The 20,227-nt window shown below is 41.1% G+C and overlaps 1 protein-coding gene across 11 annotated transcripts in view; it reads left to right on the plus strand.

Annotated features, from left to right (window-relative positions):
* Window positions 1-20,227, plus strand: part of RPAP2 (RNA polymerase II associated protein 2) — a 71,898-nt gene that overhangs the window by 42,969 nt on the left and 8,702 nt on the right. For 2 of the 11 annotated variants that reach the window (XR_010590005.1, XR_010590006.1), the window contains 2 exons: window positions 2,908-2,968; window positions 8,855-8,932. The exons of 8 other annotated variants lie outside the window; for them this stretch is intronic. Coding sequence is in view for 1 of the 3 variants with exons in the window: in XM_042840569.2 (XP_042696503.2) it covers window positions 1,867-1,888 (22 nt within the window). In the remaining 2 variants the exon portion in view is untranslated. Of the gene's footprint in view, window positions 1-1,866; window positions 1,904-2,907; window positions 2,969-8,854; window positions 8,933-20,227 lie in introns of those variants that run through there. One more of the 11 variants, XM_042840569.2, reaches the window with a different exon arrangement.

Genomic DNA, 20,227 nt, shown 5'->3' on the forward strand with positions numbered 1-20,227 from the left:
TTTCTTTACATTCAGTGAAATGACTATTTTGTTCACAAGTAAAATGTGTGTCTTTGGTCATCTGCTACACACAGTATTAATAATGAGCTATAAGTGTTTGCAAACCTAATTGCAGTTTTACAGTTGCTTTAAAATGTAGCCAAGCAAAAGATGCAGTAGTGGGCAGTCTTTTCTACAAAGCCACAGGCTCAGAATAGGAGCTGTCTTACTTCTGCTTTCTAAGGGCCCAGTCCTGAGAAAAAGGCTTCAGAATTGGGCCATAAAATAGTGGAGACTAGATTTCAGAGTAGCAGCCGTGTTCCATTCTATATGCATCCGAAGAAGTGGGCTGTAGTCCACGAAAGCTTATGCTCTAATAAATTTGTTAGTCTCTAAGGTGCCACAAGTACTCCTGTTCTTCTTTTTGGAGACTAGAGAATATTCTTAATCTTATTCCAGTGAAAGCAAGGATAAAACTTCCATTGGCTTCAGTGGAATCCAGAATGAGTACCAGGTTTCTTACAGAAGTGATGGTCTTTGGTTTCTAAACAATAGCCCAATTACCTCCTCCTGTAGAGACAGGAGTGCAGAGAGGGAAGGAAAACTTGAGGGTTCCCTTGAATTTCCTCCCACTTCCTCTATCTGGAGAGAGAGTATTGATTCACTTCTGGAAAGTAAAGGGAGTTCAGCCTTCAGAACCATGGCTTAGTGGAGACCAGGAACATCCAGATGGAGGTCCTATACATCTGCTCCTTAGCTCCCAACCCGGCTCCCTGGTAGTGCTGTTTCTCAGGCTGCTCCTGCTCCTGAAGAGGAATTCCATGGCATGGAGGGGCTCCACAGAAAAGCTTTAGGCTGGATTAACTCTCCTGAAGGTTCCATGGGGTCTAGAGGGGGATGATGCTTGTCAACAGCAGACTGATGGTCACCATGGACCCCCACAAAGAGTTTTCTGTGGGGTCTGGGTCAAAAGATTTTTGAAACCACTTTAACTTGCCTCTTTGACAGAGGGCGATAAGGAGGGCCTCTTCCGCATGTGCAAGTATCAACAGGGCATGATCTGGCCCCAGGGATGGGTGGTGGCTGTGTTATTCCTAGAGCCAAACAATGGGGTAGCGTAAGCAACAACTTGAAAAGAAGCTAATTGCACATCTCCCCAGCTTGGCTGAAAAGTGATATGATGGAAGCGCCTAATGTACGAATAACCTGGGGGATCAGAGGTGATAAGAACATGGGCTAGAATGAAGGAGTGAGCAATGGGATTTATGGGCTGCACATCATAATAATCCACCTGTTTCATTTTCCAATTCAAGGAGACATGACAAACAAGTAGCCTCTCTCTGATTTGAGGACCTAAGGTGTTTTGTTTTTTAGAAAGGTAGCAACTGTGTCAGACTTCGCTTGCACCCCTCTCCTTAGGCACAGATACCGTGACTCATCACTTTCTTGTCACATATGGGTGTTATGTGCTGGAGAATGATATTGAGAAAACTTCCCAGTGCATTTTCATAGTACCCTGGATACTTTTGTGTCTGTGAACTCCCTGCTTTGCTGCTGGCCAAGGTTACTATTACCATTAGTGATGTCTCAAATTTAGCAGGATGTGATTACTGCTTAATAGTTTGTATTACCATGGCACAAAATTTTCCTTCATTTCCTTAGCAAGGTGTGTGTGTAATGCATAGGTTTTCTTTATGTATAAAATATAGGCTATTAAGGTATTAGAGCTACCTGTCCAGACAACATCCAGATTAACACAGTCCAAATGATCATGATATCAAAAATGAATGTCCAATCTGAGCCCTTAATGAAAATCTAACCTGAGGCATTTCCATCTATCTGTTCAATAGATTCTCATTTGCTATATTATATACTGTGCTTTCCTAGACTGCCCTTTGACATCCAGTGAAGAGGCTTACCCAAATATTACTGAATACTGCACCTAAGCCTGGCATGGAGCGGGAACAACTTTAAAATGATTCACAGACCAAATGCTTTATTTGCTTGCTAATTAGTTTTGTAAGTTCAGAGGTGGTGGTTTGCAGACGCTCCTTTTAGGAATGTTTAGAGTTTAAATTTGATATTCTAGTAATATCTGTGATTATAATGCAGTATAAAACAAAGTACTGGAAGATATAGCTTTCCCCCAAAGATCTTTGCTTGATATCAAATGAAGCAGATAAATTTATATATACACAGTATTTAAAGAAAGAGGAAATCGGAAGGTAGGGAAGATTGTATACCCCTGATACAGTCTAATGGAAAAGCTTTCAAGATATTCACAAGAAATGTCTGCTTTCATTTTATTTATCTGAACTGGCTGGTTCCAGTGAACTGTGGTCAGTTTCATCTGCAAAGTCCATGCAACAGTTTTTCCCTCTAAAAGCTTGAGAGCATTTCAAAACGTCCTGGGATTAGTGGGTAAGCATTAGGACTCAGTATTTAAACAAACTCAAAACGACCATGATCACTAAACAAAAGCCTACGTTAGACATGTGCAGCCACTTTAGGTAAATGTGTCATGTGGAGATGTACTCTAGAGGTTTAGTCTCAGAGATGACAATGCAGGGACTGAAGAATCTGGATACAAGTGCTTGTTTTTACTTCACAGACAATATTTATAGCATACCTATTGCTCGAAAGAAAAGGCATAAAGAAATCTCTCTATCGTTTCAAGAGGAATTTGCCTTTTCAGAAATTTCTGTTGCATGTTTTTATGCTAAATGTTGCATTCTTGATACGTGAGAATTAAATAGGCCTATACTGATGGTAAAAATATATTGGATGTGAATTTACTCTGCAAAGTAACAATGTGAAAATGTCACTCTTACTTCACAGATCTGCTTCCTTTCTGTCATGTCTATATAGTCAGTTATGTCTATTTAGTTTAATAACTAAAATAAGCTTTTATTCCTGTTACCCTAACAGAGACAACACATCTTAGAGCGCGTCAGCTGGATGCTATTTTGGCTAACAATTCTATTGATAGGTGAGCCAAATTTCAGCTGGAAAATCTTTCTTTATTACACATAGAACACAAGCTGAATATTTTTCTAATCCCAAAATGAGTTTGCAGCACCAGCAGTTAGAAAAATCTTCATTTTTACTTGTAAAATGAACCCATATGGTCTGGAGCAGTGATACTCAAACTTAGGCTTGGGAGCTCAAGTGGCTCTTTAATGCATCTTTGCAGCACATGATATTAAAACACGCTGTGATTTAGTTACCAACCAGTCAGGGTGCTTTTACTGTGTTATTACCAATTGTAGAATACTTGGTCAGTCATTTTGCTGTGAGAATGGTAGGTAGATAGATAGTAAATGAAACAATGAATTCATGCTTCTGTGGCTCTTTTGGGTAATGTTGATCACTAATTTGGCTCCTGAATCACTGAGGTCTGAGTATCACTGATCTGGAGTTCATGACAGTTATGGATCCACAGTGCCATCTTTACAGAGTTATTTTTTGAGTCACATTCCACTTTATAATTTAAAATGCAAAGAATCCAACTTTCACCCAAGTTACACTAAGCAAGATTATACTTTCTTCCATTTTTCTCATGTTTTGGATTAATAGATCATGAATGTTCAGAAATGGTTTGAAGTAAATAGGATGAAATTCAATAAAGACAAATGCAAAGTACTCCACTTTGTATGTGTGCAACTGATTGTTCCTTCCTAAGTGAGGAATGACTGCCTAGGAAGGAGTACTGTGGAAAGGGATCTCGGGGTCATAGTGGACCACAAGCCAAATATGAGTCAACAGTGTAACACTGTTGCAAAAAAAAGCAAACATCATTCTGGGATGTATTAGCAGCAGTGTTGTAAGCAAGACATGAGAAGTAATTCTTCCACTCTACTCCATGCTGATTAGGCCTCAACTGGAGTATTGTGTCCAGTTCTGGGCACCACATTTCAGGACAAATTGGAGAAAGTCCTGAGAAGAGCAACAAAAATGATTAAAGGTCTAGAAAACATGACCTATGAAGGAAGATTGAAAAAATTGGGTTTGCTTAGTCTGGAAAAGAGAAGACTGAGAGGAGACATGATGATAGTTTTCAAGTACACCTCTACCTCGATATAACGCTGTCCTCAGGAGCTAAAAAATCTTACCGTGTTATAAACTTCCTTTGATCCGCCGGATTGCACCGCCCCCCCGGAGCACTGCTTTACCGCTTTATATCAGAATTTGTATTCTATCGGGTCACATTATATCGGGGTAGAGGTGTACATAAAAGGTTGTTACAAGGAGGAGGGAGAAACATTGTTCTTTTTAACCACTGAGGATAGGACAAGAAGCAATGGGCTTAAATTGCTGCAAGGGAGGTTTAGGTTGGACATCAGGAAAAACGTCCTAACTGTCAGGGTGGTTAAGCACTGGAATAAATTGCCAAGGGAGGTTGTGGAATCTCCATCATTGGGGGTTAGTAAGACAAACACCTGTCAGGAATGGTCTAGATAATACTTAGTCCTGCCATGAGTGCAGGGGACTGGACTAGATGACTTCTCGAGGTCCCTTCCAGTCCTATGATTCTATGAATGTTAAAGTGCAAATGAAGTTTTCTGCTAACCAGCAAGATTTAGCACTTATTTTTTAAGCATACTCAATTCTGCTTAGTCAGCTTATTAGTATAAACCTAGTATTTACTGTATGATACTGTACTTCCTCCTAGCACCATTCAGAAGTTACTTGGGAAATGTATGCAGTACAGTAATTTTGTAATTGCCTAGTGCAGTCACCACCTGCACATCTTACAGAGTATGAAAAAGTTCACCACTACTTTAAAACTAAATTACAGTCTTTAGCCTCATCACTAATAGGGAGCACCAACATATAATGCTTCCCAGAGTCCCTTGTTGCACAGGATTAGCATTCACTGTCTTGCATACCTGCCACATCTACTGCCCAATGTAGGAGAAGACTGGGGTGATGGCCCCCTTTCAGGTGTCTTGCACCTGTGAGGTTATGTGGGAAGAGTCCATGTGTTTCTGTTTATATATGTATAGTTGTGTAAGAAGTGCCATCAGCCTCAGTTTTGAAGGGTGTGGGCATTGTGCGCAAAGAAATGGAATGTTTTCTATTTCTTGGCCCTGTGAATGGCCAGGCACAATCTGGCCCTTACTTTGCCCTCCTCCTTGCCTACCCCAAAAACCCAAAATACCAATAAGATAAGAATTCTAGATAGGAGGAAAATACACAAGTCAATAGAAATACTGGGATTTTTTTCCATTGATAAACACATGTTTTGGAGCTTCTGGAGGGAGTAACCTCATGGAAACTTACATTTATTTAGTTCATTCCCTGCCTTCCCCCACACACACTCCCTTTTATTTTGAATCCAGAAGCCACAGATACAGCTGGGAAGCGATAGTGTTTCCCCCACCACCTCATTTCTGCCCTTTGTATGAATAAGATGTAGCTCTGATTTTCACACCAACTCCAGCCCTTGCCCTCTCCTAAGGATAGCACACATTAAGGAAGGTAGTTTTGTCATGTTGACTTTTGTCCATTGGGGAAAGAGTTGTGTCAACACACTTCACATCATTTTGAATCTCGTGCCACAGTTGAACCCTGGACACACGGGTGAAAAACCATCCGGCCTTACTTATAAAATATATAGGAGTTAATAGTTCAGAAACTTTAAATTTTAATTATTGAAAATATATTTGATTGATTTAATTAAGAGTGTCTACTTTTTAGTTTTACTTTCCTTCTCCTTGCACCACACACACATTAGTATGCGTAATAGCCCAGGAATAAATCAAAAAGTTTGCTTCTACAAGACTCAAAAGTCTTTCCTGCACCTTTGTAAAGAAAGAAATAAGTTGACTGTACCAGGGTGATTCTGAAGAAAAGCAAGATGTTGATGATGTTGCACGTAATACAGTATATTTAGTAGCTCAGTAGGTTGTTAGCAACAGGATTTAGACATAAAGTCTTGGCGTTGAAATTACTTTGGGTTCACCCACTGAGCAAACCTAATTGTAATATATATCATCACAGAGTGAATTACAAAGTACTAGCTTTATTTGTGATGGAAACGTCCCTTTGAAAATATACCTGCTTCCTTATTAATAGGTAATCTTTATACATTAAATGCAAACATTTTTATCATGAAACATAGGCCATCTGTTAGACAAATAACACTTTTATTCTTTTATCACAATCTTTTACATTCAAAGTTTTAATTTTATCTCAGTAAACTAAAGAATGGTCTGAATTCATTGGTGACATACCCTGTGCAGTCCCACTGATTTGAGTGAGATTTCACAGGGTGTAAATCTGTGTTGAATTGTCCCATTGTTTCTGAAGCAGCTGGAAAGCTACGCTTGAGAGAATTCAGAAAGGTTGCTGAAAGCCTGGTCTGCACAGACACATTGTACTTGCATAATTATTTCAGTTAGGGGAGTGATTTTTTTTTTCCCCCCTTAAATCAAGATACTTGTACTGGTACAACCCTTAGAGGATTCAGTTAAACCTCTATAGCTGGAATAAACTGCGCCAGTATAGCTGTGTTGACGCTAATGGGGTTGTAAACTGGTGTAGTTAAAGCCGTACAACTTTTGAGTGTAGAGAAGGCCTAAGATAACAGATAACTTTGGAAAACCTGCACTACCAGTCCAGTCCTTATGGTTCTCTGTTGTTACTGGTGGAGCTAAAACTCAGTACGATCTCAGGTACTTACTCCTGAGGGCATTCTGCGCCAAAAAATTAAAGTGTCTATGCACAATATTTTAAAATTCTGCAAGATTTATTTGTCAATAAATAAATGCAGAGGCTCCAGCCTGGCAGTGGGGAGCACTAGCCACTGGCTCCACGAAGATGGGTGATCACCCTGCAGCTCCCCCATCCCCGGGACACGGACTCAGTGGTGAGGCTGCACCTGACCTTGACACAGCTTAAGGCCTGGGCCTGCCCCAGGACACCCTGGGGCTCTGCACCAGGCGCTCCAGATGTGGGGCAGGCAGGCTCAACCAGGCAGGATTCAAGTGTGGAGGGACTCAGTGTGGGGGGATCCAGGTGTGGGATGAGAGGATTCTGTGTGGGACAATCTGGGTGCAGGCAGCTCAGTGAGGGGTCTAGGTGTGGCAGGATCTGGATGCACAGAGGCTCGTTGGGGGGCGGGTTCCAAGTGCAGAGGCAATGGGATTTTGCAAGGGCTTCCAGGTGAAGGTGGCTGGGGCTCAGCAGTGTGGGTGTGGGGCGCTCAGCATGGGGGCCTGGGTGCTGGGGGGGTGGAGCTTAGTAAGATGGGTGTCTTGGTGCAGCTAGTTTGGGGTCAGTGGCATGGCAGTCTGGACGTGGGGGCTCAGGGTGGTGCAGGGCAGTGGAGCTCTTCAGGGTGGGGGTTTGAGTGCAGGGAGCTCAGTGAGGGGTGGTCAGTGCAGGGGTGGGGGTCCGGAGGCATGGAGTCTGGGTGAAGGGGGCTCCAGATGCAGGGTTTGAGGTTCAGTGGGGTGGGTTTGGGTATGGAGGGCTAGGGGGGTTCTGGGTGTACAGGGTGAGGCTTCTGGGTGTACAGGGGTGTCTGGGTGTACAGGGGTGTCTGCGTATGGGCAGTCCGAATGCACGGGGGTTGGGCAGATGTGGGAGCAGGTCCCCTTATAGTGACCCCTCCCCCTGCAGATGAGGAGTGATGGGGCAGGAAGCGGGGAGGATGTTGGGCTTCCTGCAGCTGGGGGAGGTTTCTGGAGCTGGGTTTGACACAGCCCCTGGCACTCCTTGCAGTGGAGAGGAAGTCCTGTCCTCTCCTGCCTCCAGCCCAGCGGGGACTAGCAGCTGATCCCAGCTCAGGGTAGCAGCCACTGGCTGGGGTGTCCCCAGCCCTGCAGTGATTTACCTCTCCGCTGGTTGCTCAGGGTGCCTGAAATGATGTGTCTGCACAGCTAGAGAATGGTGCATGACTGCTCTTGCAGCTTCCCTTTGCTTCCCTGTCAGAAAGTCCTTTTTCTGCGGAGAAGCAAAGAAATCTGCGGGAGACATGAATTCTGCGCACGCGCAGTGTCGCACAATTCCCCCAGAAGTAGGTACTAAACTGGGGCTATCTAAAAGGCCAACACTTAATCCTTGGGATTTTGGTTTGCTCTCTGTCTTAACATCAATTGAGAATCGCAGATCTGTTATCGCAAACAGTGTTGTCAGACCAGTGTATGGGGACAGTAACAGGAGAAAGAACCCTTCCATTTGTCTCTGAATGCAAAGAGCTGCAAAATCCCATGTTAAAAAAAAAAAAAAATTATGGCCTTGAAAAAAATGTAGCTTAAGATTCATCCAGCAGATATGGGTGCTTGAAGATGGTATAACTTAGTGGTTAATGAGTGTGCGAAGATGGATAATTGTCAGTCTTCGCTGTCCAAAGACTATAGAAATTATTAGATGTCTGAAAATACTTTGATTGGAGAGGAGAAAGAAGATTAGAACTGCTTAATTTTTACAGAGGCATATAAAATAGTGAATGGCATAGAGAAGATCATAGACTCTCAGGATTGGAAGGGACCTCAGGAAGTCATCTAGTCCAACCCCCTGCTCAAAACAGGACCAATCCCCAGACAGATTTTTGCCCCTGAGCCCTAAATGGCCCCCTCAAGGATTGAACTCTCAATCCTGGGTTTAGCAGGCCAGTGCTCAAACCACTGAGCTATCCCCCTCCTATTTATTTTCTGATAATACAGGAACAAGGAAACATCAGATGAAATTTAAAATCAACCTTTAAAACTGATAAAGGGAAATATCTTTTTTTTTTTTTTTTTTTTTTGCACCATCTCATAATTAACTGTGGAAGTTGCTGCTCCAAGGTATCAGAGGCTAAGAAATTAGTAGATTTCGAAAAAAGATGAGATACGTACATTGATAAAAACATCCACTGTTACCTCAGGTAGAATACAAACCCTCAAGTTTCAAGACATAAGTCAACCGCTAATTTCCTGGAATCAGGAACAGACTTCACATACAGGTACGTTATTCCAGAATTATCTATTGTGAGGGTTTTCCTATCTTCACCTCATTCATCCCATACAGTCCACTTTTTGAGATATGTTAATCATTTAGATGAACCACTGATCTGATCCAGTACAGTAATGGATATGTTCCTAGTGAAGAACGTTAAAGTAATGGGAAAGCAAATAAGGTAACATGGTGTATGGTGCAGTTTGAAATGTGCTTATTTTTTATATTTATGAAAACAAGCAGAAAATTTTGCCTCTTTGGGAGGAAAAGGGATACATGTCCTTGTCAAGAAGATGATGTATACAAACTGTGTCTCTGGGCAACTGGGATAAGGCCAAGAATTAGAAATGTGGAAGTTCCATTCTAGTGTGTTGGGAATCCAGAAGAATGGGTGGTTTTTATTGACAGAAGGAATGCAATTAGAGCAAGCAAATTGAGGATGAGAGGGAAGCTCTCATATTAGTAGAAGGATCCAGAATTTACTGCAAAATTGAAGCTGACTGGTAATGGATAGAGAAAAGTTGATCTTTTTCTTTTTTTAAGCTGTATATTGTAGTTTAGTACAGAATCCGCATTGATGAAGGCACTTAAAATTAGTGTACGGTATATTTTGTTTAGTTGAAACTAACACTAAAAAGTATTTGCATACAGCTGTTTTCTTTAAATATTGGGCTGTTGCTGTTTCTGTAATCAGTTGTTTTATGTAATATGTTGTTTTACAATAACCAAGTACCCCTAATGTTTCACATTAATTTTATGTAAAAACAGCAGGAAAAAATCTTATTTAATAATATAGGGGTAAAGAATTGGAGACATTTGCCTTAGCAGGACAGGGAGAAGATATAATGAACCAATACTTTCACACTTAAACAATACTTTGACAATTATGTCCTGAACCTGCAAAGCGCTTCAGCATGTATGTCATCGAGCTACTCATTAGCAATGGGGCTACAGCATGAGCAGAGTTATGCACGTGCTTAAGTGCTTGGAGGTCTAGGGCCTTAGAGTATTATTTTGCATTTAATAAACTCATTTAGTATGCATACTCTATACGGTCCTTCCCAAAAACAAACAAAACGTATAAATATCTTAAAATTGTCTGTCTGGTGATGTCAAAGTCATGCGTAAGTCACTCGTAGCAAAACTAACAGGAGGACTTGTGGCACCTTAGAGACTAACAAATTTATTAGAGCATAAGCTTTCGTGGACTATAGCCCACTTCTTCGGATGCATATACATCCGAAGAAGTGGGCTGTAGTCCACGAAAGCTTATGCTCTAATAAATTTGTTAGTCTCTAAGGTGCCACAAGTCCTCCTGTTCTTCTTTTTGCGGATACAGACTAACACGGCTGCTACTCTGAAACGTAGCAAAACTGGGTGTTTCTGAGAAGTGGTTTATAATGGAATGTTTTTAGAGGGACGAGCGTAAGTTAAATACAACCAAATGCCAGCCTTCATAATTTTTAGTATTCTGTCACAGGTCTAGTCTCTTAACAATACCTACTTTTATGTAGCTTTACAAATGAGAGTTAGTAGCATTCTCCCCATTTTGTAGATGGAGAAATGGAGGCATAGAGCAGTGAAGTCACTTGCCTAAGGTCACACAGGTCAAAAGCAGAGCTTGGACTATAACTTTTAAACAGAAATAGTAATGCTTTTAAGCCAAAATGTGTATACCTACTCTGAGTGGAGTTAGGAAAAATAGTGCATAAGAAGCCCGTGACTGTCCAGAGTGCTGTCTGCACTAATGCTCTCATTGTTGCTACTGCCACTGGGGCTGTGACAACATTAGCAGTGCATGGGAATTTTTTTGAAAGAAAATCCCCTTTGAGAAGTCCAGGACTGGAATAGCAGGGGTTTTGCAAACAGTGAAGTTTAATCAGAAAAATATTGATGTGCTTATCTTTCACATCCTTCTTTTAAATGTGGACATATTTAGTAGCAGCAAGTCTATTCGTGGCTTGTCTCTTTACTCAGCTGCATTATACCAAGTGTTTGGTTTGTATATTGGACTGAAAAGTAGATAATCAGATCATAGTTTAGTTTTAGAACTTTCTAACACAATAATCAATTTTATGGTAAATAGTTTCCATAGTAACTGAGTGCAGGTGGGTACATTTATGAAGTATTGATGAGTTATTTACCTGGGTGGATTGGACCATAGTTTTTCCACCTGCAACACACTGTATATCTGAATCAATTTTTACCAGAGTTTTTCCATAGCATTCACAGAGAGTACTGACAAGCAGTAGCAAGGAGAGACTTTTACTATTCACTACTAAATTCATTCATTTTTCATAGCTGTTTATGCAAGAGGTTTTTCATTTTATTTATAAAATTATACTTGGATTTATGTGCAAACCATGGATATATCTAAGTATCCAGAAGATCTGTTGCCCATTGAAGAAGAATGTGTGTTTTGCTTCACAGAGAATTGTAATTTTACAGAATATTTACAAGGCCCTTGCTCCGAAAAGCTTCCATTCTAAGGCCCTAGTCTTACCAAGATGTACGCATGCGCTTAACTTTACATATCTGAGTAGACACAGTGACTTCTATGGGACAAACTCACATGTAAGTGTTTGCAGGATCAGGTTCTAACTCCACCCAACATAAGTTGAGAAATATGAAAAAAACAGGAAGGTATGATCGATGCAGAGATCAGTGTAAGAAAGTTTAATAAAAATAGGACTTGAGGGGTTGGATGGGAGGACATTTGATTCATAAGGAGCTGATCTGAGAATGGGAGGTGGAATCAAAGGAGGGCCAAAGTCCAGAGAGAAGGAGAAAAAAGCAGTAGAGTATAAGAAGTGAGAAGTATCTTTGATCTGTTGGTCTGGTTAGCAGAGGGGACTGACTTCAAATAAATGGAATCCTTTAAATTAGGTCTGACTTTGTGATATGTATCTGGGGGGTTGGGGGGACTACATTTCTGGAAAGCAATTTTATTTATAGCAAACAATTGATACTTATTTCTTCTGGGGTTTAACTAACAAATTACTTCATTATAAACCAGCCAAGTGAAAATCTTTTGGAACAGCTCCCAAAATAAGTGTTATGGCTTTAAATGCCAAGAAATATTACAAGCATTGAGACATATATAATATTTATATTTACACCACTAATTACAACAAATGGTGTTGTATCCTAATTTAGTTCTGATTAATATATGAGTATATTATGTTTCTAATACAAAACAGTGGACCATATCCTCTGGTCTGTCTGAACTGTGCTTGGCATAGGATCTGGGAGAAGAAAGTAAAGATGGCTTTGAGCGATCTTGATGCTTCCCTTAACTTAGTGTCTGGCTGGAGACTGGTCTGGTCTACAGTGTGAGTTGGAGCAATCTCAGGGCTGCTCTGTCTTGCACCTGACTGCCCAACAAGTTATTCTCAGTGTTGCCAATTCTTGAGACTTTTATGATAATATTTGGTATCTTAAAAGCATAGCTTCTGGAGTCATGTGATTTGGTGAGAATTGTAACTTTACATTAAAAAAATAGTGTCTAGCCCTCATGGGCTGTAGAGAAAAGTTTGAAAACTTAAAGGCTCAAAAATCAGCAGGCAAATAAATAGAACCCTCAGATTATTTTTAAATCTAATATATAATCCAGTCTTTTTAATCCACATTTTTTAATGTGTTGGGGTTGGCAATACTGCAGTTAGACCTGGGGATCACAGAGTGTAGGCCTTCTAATTCCCCCAATGGCCTGGGCCAGGCCACGGTGAAACAAGAAAATTCCCAGCTACCTGGTTAAGCTGGCTTCCCAGCTGCTGTGCATCACTGGATCAGCATGAAGTAGACAAGTAGTATGGGAGGATTTGACCTGTTGTCCGTGTCTGCTGAATGTTCTGAAATCTGCATTTTTTCCTAGAACAATTACTGTGGGAACTGAATTGGTTATACATATATAGCAAGGAAAATATTCAGAGGGAATGTTATACACAAGACTAGAGATTCAGACCCTGTCTCTGAACTAAAGACAAATTAATGTTAGTATAGTAGATAACCCTCTGACAATACACAGGGAGCCGAGGTGTTATGTAGTAGCATGTGTCATTTTTACAGTTACTTCTCAGAAGAGAATTGCATTTTAACGTATCACGCTATAGTATGGCAGAGTTGCATATGCTGTGGGCACTAGCATATGCTTGTTCATTTAATATTTCAAACAAGTTTCACATTAGTTCATTTAATTTTATTTATGCTGATACACACACTACGAATTCTCTCTTCTGGTACGCTGACGGTGCACAATATGAATGAGAATGCATGGTTGTAATTGAGGGTGACATTTCACTCACTATATTTTTGTCTTTGGAAATTGCAACACGGTCCTAAAACACATCTTTCATGTGTTTTTACATTTGACATTTTACTTTGTTTGCAAAATCCTTATTGAATAAATGATGCAAGAAAAGTGATAAATAGTATCACATTTTGAGTATTAATATAAAAATCTCCAACTTCTTTTTGTGACCTTTATTAACTTTCTTTCAGTGACTACGAGTTGCCATTCTGAGGAAGTTAATGGTATAAGGAAGTTCTAGATTTTTCCCCCCCCTTCCTGACCTACACTTTTTTTGTGATCAATAATATTCCATTGATACAACATCATTGAAGTAATCTGGCTGGCTGTTATCTGTAACAGCTGGCAGCTGACAAGTGAAGCTTTGCAGAAAGAAAAGACAGGTGTAGTCAGTACATCCGGCTATTCATGCTTACAGCTCTGTTCTTTATTAGTAAAAAAAAGTTAGTCTTACTATCAATACCTACCAATTTTTTTTTAAATTAGCTATTTTTGTAATTGGTCAGGTAACTATAGACCCATGTTGTCCTAACACATCTCCCCTACATAGTCATATATAATGAGATACAGTGTAGTATACAGCTAAAAGAATTGTGGAAAAGCATTTTCACATGTATTCACTTCAGCCTCCCAACAATCTTGTGGGGAAAGTAATATCACTATTTTGCATATGGAGAAATGAAGCACTGCCTGGTAACTCAGAAGGTCTGTTGCACAGCTAAGGATAGAACTCCAATTCTGTGGGCTAACCACAGGACCATTGTTCTATCTAACCATCTCTTTTATACTAAACGAGTTTTAAAGATCTCTCATAAATAGTGTAGTGTATCAGGAGGCTTTCTTGTAAGCCATTGATAAATTAGTTAAAAATCACTGGTTGGAATACAGATCACTGATTGAGCAAGGCCGATAAAATCAATTGCTTTTTCATAAGAGTATCAAGTGTATTGTTGAGCAGAGCAGATTATAGACACTGATTATTGCATTAAATTGTGTGTGGTTTTCCTTTCACCTTTAACTAAAGTCTTTTTCCATTTATCTGTACTGTGGGTGAAAATCTGGCCCCCTTGAATTCAGTGGTAAAGGATTTTACCTTGTCTGTTGAAGTGTGGGCACTTAAGAAATAAAAAGTGACAATAAAGGGGTTTTTTTTACTTGAGCAAGTCAGGGATTTCTGGAGGCTGCAGGTGAAGAAACTGACAGTAGTGGGAGCAGTGAACAAAGGTAAGTTTTTAATGAATCCCATCTCCTGCAGTTGTTAGCATTCAAACCATTGGTTTTGAATCAGTTTTTATAGCCTTGATTTAAGTGTAGTGGACAAAAAAAATTAAAAATATGAATAATTTAACTTCTGTTGCCATCAAAGGGTTAAAATAATATGTAAGGAACTATATTGGATTCTGTGAACAGGTCAGTACACAGTAACGAAATGACAAATAATAGAATGCAGTCTACATTTTATTTATCTACTAAATTTTCTTCTTTATAAGAAAGGGGCTTTAGGTTGTACTTTAACTAGACCAGACTTTACCTTTGTTCTTGCTTAAGAGGATTCACTAGATGACAGAAATATTACAAAAACATAAAATGTTGGGTAATTCACCCAAGTTCTTATCATTCACCCAAGTAAATGCTAGTGTCTCTTCTCCCTATTATAAAAGTGATTTTTTGGGATTCAAGAAAAGAGCTTTGAAATACTCCCTTTCCCCCGTCTCTTATAATCTAAACTAATAGGATAAAGGCTTTAAATATGGAACATTTTAAGTCCATGGTTGCAAATAACATTAGTTCTGATCAAATTATTTAACTAGTAGCATTTCATAACATCAAAAATTTAATTCTGGAGGTCTCTTTAAACACTTCTACATGTTGATGTTTGTAAGTTAGATGTTTTCAATTCAAGATCATCCATCAAATATTAATGTGTTCTAATGGAAAATCTTCACTCTAGAGGCAACCTCTTGCTTTTAACAAGGTGTTTTAGTATGTTTTGTTGAGCTTGTTTTAAAAACTTGAACTGAAGTTATAAGCATAGAATATTTTAAATCTTACCCATGAGCATAACAGCTAAATATAAGATCGGGGTAGGGTTAGTAATAATCGTTTCATACTTATGAGCCTGTGTAGTTGTCTGTAACACAATATGATTGTGTAATCATTTAAATATCACACACAGGATTATACTTCCTACCTGTCAACCTTTATCATTAGAGTGAGTTGTAACTAACCTTACTCCATGCCTGTGCCTACCAACTTTCAGTACCATATTAAAATAAACTGTATCTATTAAAGAAAAAAATCAATTTAGTGATCTTCTGGGATATATGGTAGAATTGTCCCAATGGGCAGCTGATCTGCCTGATTGAGGATATCTGATATAAGAGAAACAGCCAATATTTAAACTTAACCCAAAAGACTTGAAATATTGTATTGAATAAAAATTCAAGAATAAGCTATTCACTATATAATTCATGTTTACTCAGTTTAAAAATCTTTTAATCTGTATTCGGCAACGTCTGCACTTAGGCCAGAATGCATAATTTCAAATTGGCAGAACACCACTCAGCAACATGGCAATTGCTGAATGAGTCTCCATTAAGCAGCAAATTTTTGTTGTTAATACTGTTGCGATTTAAGCTGTAATCCATGCCATTCCTTGGGAGATGTCCTAACAAAATATTTATCTCAAGCACACATTGATCAAGTGGAGTATAATCTACTGGCAACTGATGTACGTTATTGCCTGAAGTTAAGCAAGGTAACAACTTCATTCGTTTTTTCCCATCTCAATATGTTTTGTGAGGAGAGTTCAGATGACCAATGCTGCTTCGATTTTTATTTAACTCCCTCAGTTATGTCATGGTGCGTGTGGTTGTGCAATATATAAAAAATGTGGATATTTATTATTTGTGTATGTGTTGAGGAGGTGTGACCCTAGGAAACTGAAGTTCTGACAGTGAGGATCTGATGGCATTTGCTATTCTCCAGTTGTAGTACAGGCTGATGCTATCTGGGCTACCATATACTATTCTCCCTGCACACAATGCACTTCATTGTTGACCTGTGACACTCAGTGGGTTGGTTGATTTGTTTCAGTCCCATATTCCTCCTAAGTAGAAACTGTCATGTGCTGATTTAGATAGTCACTTGTTGTGGACAAATTTCTAATATGGAGAAGATCCTAAAATTTATTTTCGATTTTGACCTAATTAAACTTTAATCTAAGATTTTATTTATAAAGGGTTGGTACACTAAAAGATTATTCCATTCAACCTCTGAAGAATAATAGTTTTATTACATTAATTTACTTTAAGGCTTTGATAAGTCTGAGTACTGCTTTACCGCCTATTTGTTTGAAATAAATAATTATTAAAAGTACAAAAAAGTCCTTGTGTGGCGAGGGAATATAACTCTTGACAGTTGTACCTATTCATTCATTGAATAGGGCTTCACATATTTATATATGATGGTTTTTAAACACCATATGATACAAACTAGTTTCTTATGCTGTGTTGCCACTGAACATGATTTGAAACTTAAAATAAAGTAATCCATTATTTGAATGTGTTGTGTTTAACTAAATAGAGTTAGTTTCAGAGTAGCAGCCGTGTTAGTCTGTATCCGCAAAAAGAACAGGAGTACTTGTGGCACCGTGCCACAAGTACTCCTGTTCTTTTTTAAATAGGGTGAGATTCTCTGCTGAGCCTCTAAAGAACTTGCAGTCCAGGACATAGGGGGGCTAAGTTGGCTTTAAATAACCTTTTGTACCCTCCAAATCCTGGGTTGTACTGGGGGTTGGAGTGGCCTCCAGTGTAACTTAGACAACCTTGGGGACATGGCTAACTTACAGCAGCCTCCTGGAGTGCTGAATACTGTGGCCCCATCTGTAATCCTGTTCCCCACACGCCTCTTGTGCTAGGGCTTGCAATGGGTTCCTCAGGAGGCAGGCTTATGGTCGCCTGCCTCAGGGGAATCCTCCCCCAGCTAGACACAGGGCGTTTAGATCCCCTTTATGCAGTTCCAGCCCTTTTGTGTGATGTAAAACAGTTGGAGTGGGGGTGAAGATCTCGCCCATAAATGTTTACAAAAAGGTGGAGGGAAAAGAGAAGATTTGTTTAATGTTAGCCAATATTGATCCAAAGCTTGTCAAAAAATGTCAGAAAGAGTAGAAATAGTCTGCTTTTTGACATGCTGTAATTTTTTAAAAAGATGCCACTTTTGAAGACAATAAATTGCTGTTCTGAATTCATACCGTATTTTCTAAACTTCATCCTAATTCAGTTTTGAAGTCTCAACGATATTATTCTCTTCTAAATTGGAGTTTCAAATGGAAATGCAGACAGACCTCTTAATTACTTTTCTTTGATCAGTAGGATATGCAGTAGAGAGTATCACTGACTTTTGAAGTAAATAGCTACTCACATACATAAAGCAATCTAAATATTTTACAAGTGTTCAAATATTCAGGCATTCAGCTACATATAGTACTGAAAAGAGCAAGAAAGCCAACACAGCTCATAAGTGGCTTTAGGCACCTAACCTAACCCTGCTTTGATTTTATATATATTCTACAAATGTACTTTTGTATACATAGATGGTATCTGCTCAGTAGGGCTAAACCAGCCCATCGGGGAAGAAGTAGAGATGTGTGTGGTCAGGGAAGCATAAAGGAAAGAAGGGCTGATGGATAGAACATTGAATTCTTCGTGGCTCTCACAACAAGGAAGCTCACAAAATTATGAATTTAAATCGGCTGTCTTTCCATTACCCCAAAAGTCACTTATAGAGGAGCAGTGCAGCCTTATCCTTTTCTGACTGGCCAATTCATATGTCAAACACAGTAATACCCTTGGCCACTCTTATTTCAAGGTTGAGAATGGGAATGGATATGGACTTTTGGGTTTTGTTGTGGGCAGGGCCACCGAGAGTGGGTTCGGGCCCCAGTGAAAAAAATGTTGGGCCCCCCAGCAAGGGCGGACCAGCTAAACAGGGCCGACGAGAGGGGGGGGAGCCGGGGAAGCTGAGCCCTGGATTTTTTCGGGCCCCCCAGCAAGGGCGGACCGGCTAAACAGGGCCAACGAGGGGGGGGCGAAGCCGGGCCCCAGTAATTTGTACTGGCTTCCCCCCCCTCGTCGGCCCTGGTTGTGGGAGGGAGGGATTGTTCTTTTTTTAAAGAACTAAGAACTGTGACTGTCTCATAACCCCCTGAGGAAGTGGAGGAGCTTCATAAGGTAGATGGGAAGAGGACATAACTTAATATGGATTGTGATTTTATTAATTGTTAATGATGTCCCCAATGAGTTTTGTGAAGGAGGAATCTGGAAGACCTCATCTGGTTTCCCTGCCACCAGCCCACCTCTTCAGACTCCAGAGCTTCCCCCAGTCCTACACAGACTCCCCTCCACATGTGGCCTCAGAGGGGTGCATGGAGCCTCAAAGGAAGAGGCACAGTTTCTAAATATTAAACAAGGCAAATTATCTTTATTATAATACTTGTTAGAGCAGAGGTGGGCAAACTACGGCCCGCAGGCCACATCTGGTCCACGGGACCCTCCTGCCCGACCCCTGAGCTCCTGGCCCGGGAAGCTTCCCCTGGCCCCATCCCTGCTGTTCCCCTTCCCCCGCAGCCTCAGCTCGCTCCACCGCCAGCGCAGTGCTCTGGGCGATGGGGCTGCAAGCTTCTGGGACAGCGCAGCTGCAGAGCCTGGCCTGACCCGGTGCTCTGTGCTGCACGGTGGCGATGGTGTGGCTGGCTCCACCTGGGTGGCACAGCTGTAGCGCCGCCAGCCACCAGTGCCTCGGGCAGCATGGTAAGGGAGCGGGGGGTTAGAGAGAGGGCATGGGAGTTCGGGGGGGGGTGGTCGGGGCAGTCAGAGGGTGGGGAGTATGGGGGTTGAATGGGGGAATGGGTCCTGGTGGGCAGTCAGGAAGGAGAGGAGGGGTTGGATGGGGTGGGCGGCAGTCAGGGGACAGGGAGAAGAGGTGGTTGGATGGGGCTGGGGTCCCTGGGGGGCAGTCAGGAAGGAGGTGGGGTTGGATGGGGTGGCCGGGGGGGGGCAGTCAGGGGACAGGGAGAAGGGATGGTTGGATGGGGCAGGGGTCCCAGAGGAGGGAGGGCAGTCAGAAATGAGAGGGGGGGGTTGGATAGGCTGGCAGGGGACAGTCAGATACAGGGGTTCCCAGGGAAGTCAGGAGACAGGAGAAGGGGTGGTTGGATGGGGCACGGGTCCCGGGGGGCGCGTCAGGAATGAGAGGAAGGGTTGGATGGGGCGTCCGGGGGCAGTCAAGGGCAGGGGTTCCAGGGGCGGTCAGGGGACAGGGACGGGGGTGTGTGTGGATGGGGCAGGGATCCGGAGGGGGGAGGGAGAGCACGACCCCCTCCCCTAACTGGCCCTCCATACAATTTCCGAAACCCAACGCGGCCCTCAGGCCAAAAAGTTTGCCCACCCCTGTGTTAGAGTGACAGCCATGGGGTAAAGGTATGTTCTCTTTTCACAAGCTCTTAGGGATGCTTCCAACAGCTATCATGATAGTCAATTTTCATATGAAAACATGCAGTTTAATTAGGCAATTTTCAGGCATGTTCCCTGTGCTGGAGCATAACAGTCGACAAGGAAATTATTTATGTAAGAGCTTGAGGAGAGAACATACAATTAACCGTAAGCAGCACACAGTGGTGCTTTTATTCAGAAAAGGTTGTTGAATTCTTTATATGATAGTGTGGTTGACAAGCAGACATAAATGCCGCTCTGTGTGTGTGTGTTTTGCACAATCAAATTTCATTAAACTTTTAGCATCGTTTCTCCTAAATCATAGTTCTTGACAGTGTGAAATGACCATATGTTGCAGTACTGCTACAGACTGAACTCTTGAGTTTTAAGTGTTAACTACACTTAGTTGGAGTTGCTGATTATTTCTTCTGATCTCTAACATATCTGTGTTAAGCCTTAAATGCTCAAAATGAATTATGTGCACTTTTATTTAGAGTTAACC

Source organism: Chrysemys picta, chromosome 8 (assembly GCF_011386835.1).
Source record: "Chrysemys picta bellii isolate R12L10 chromosome 8, ASM1138683v2, whole genome shotgun sequence".
Lineage (NCBI taxonomy): Eukaryota > Metazoa > Chordata > Testudines > Emydidae > Chrysemys > Chrysemys picta.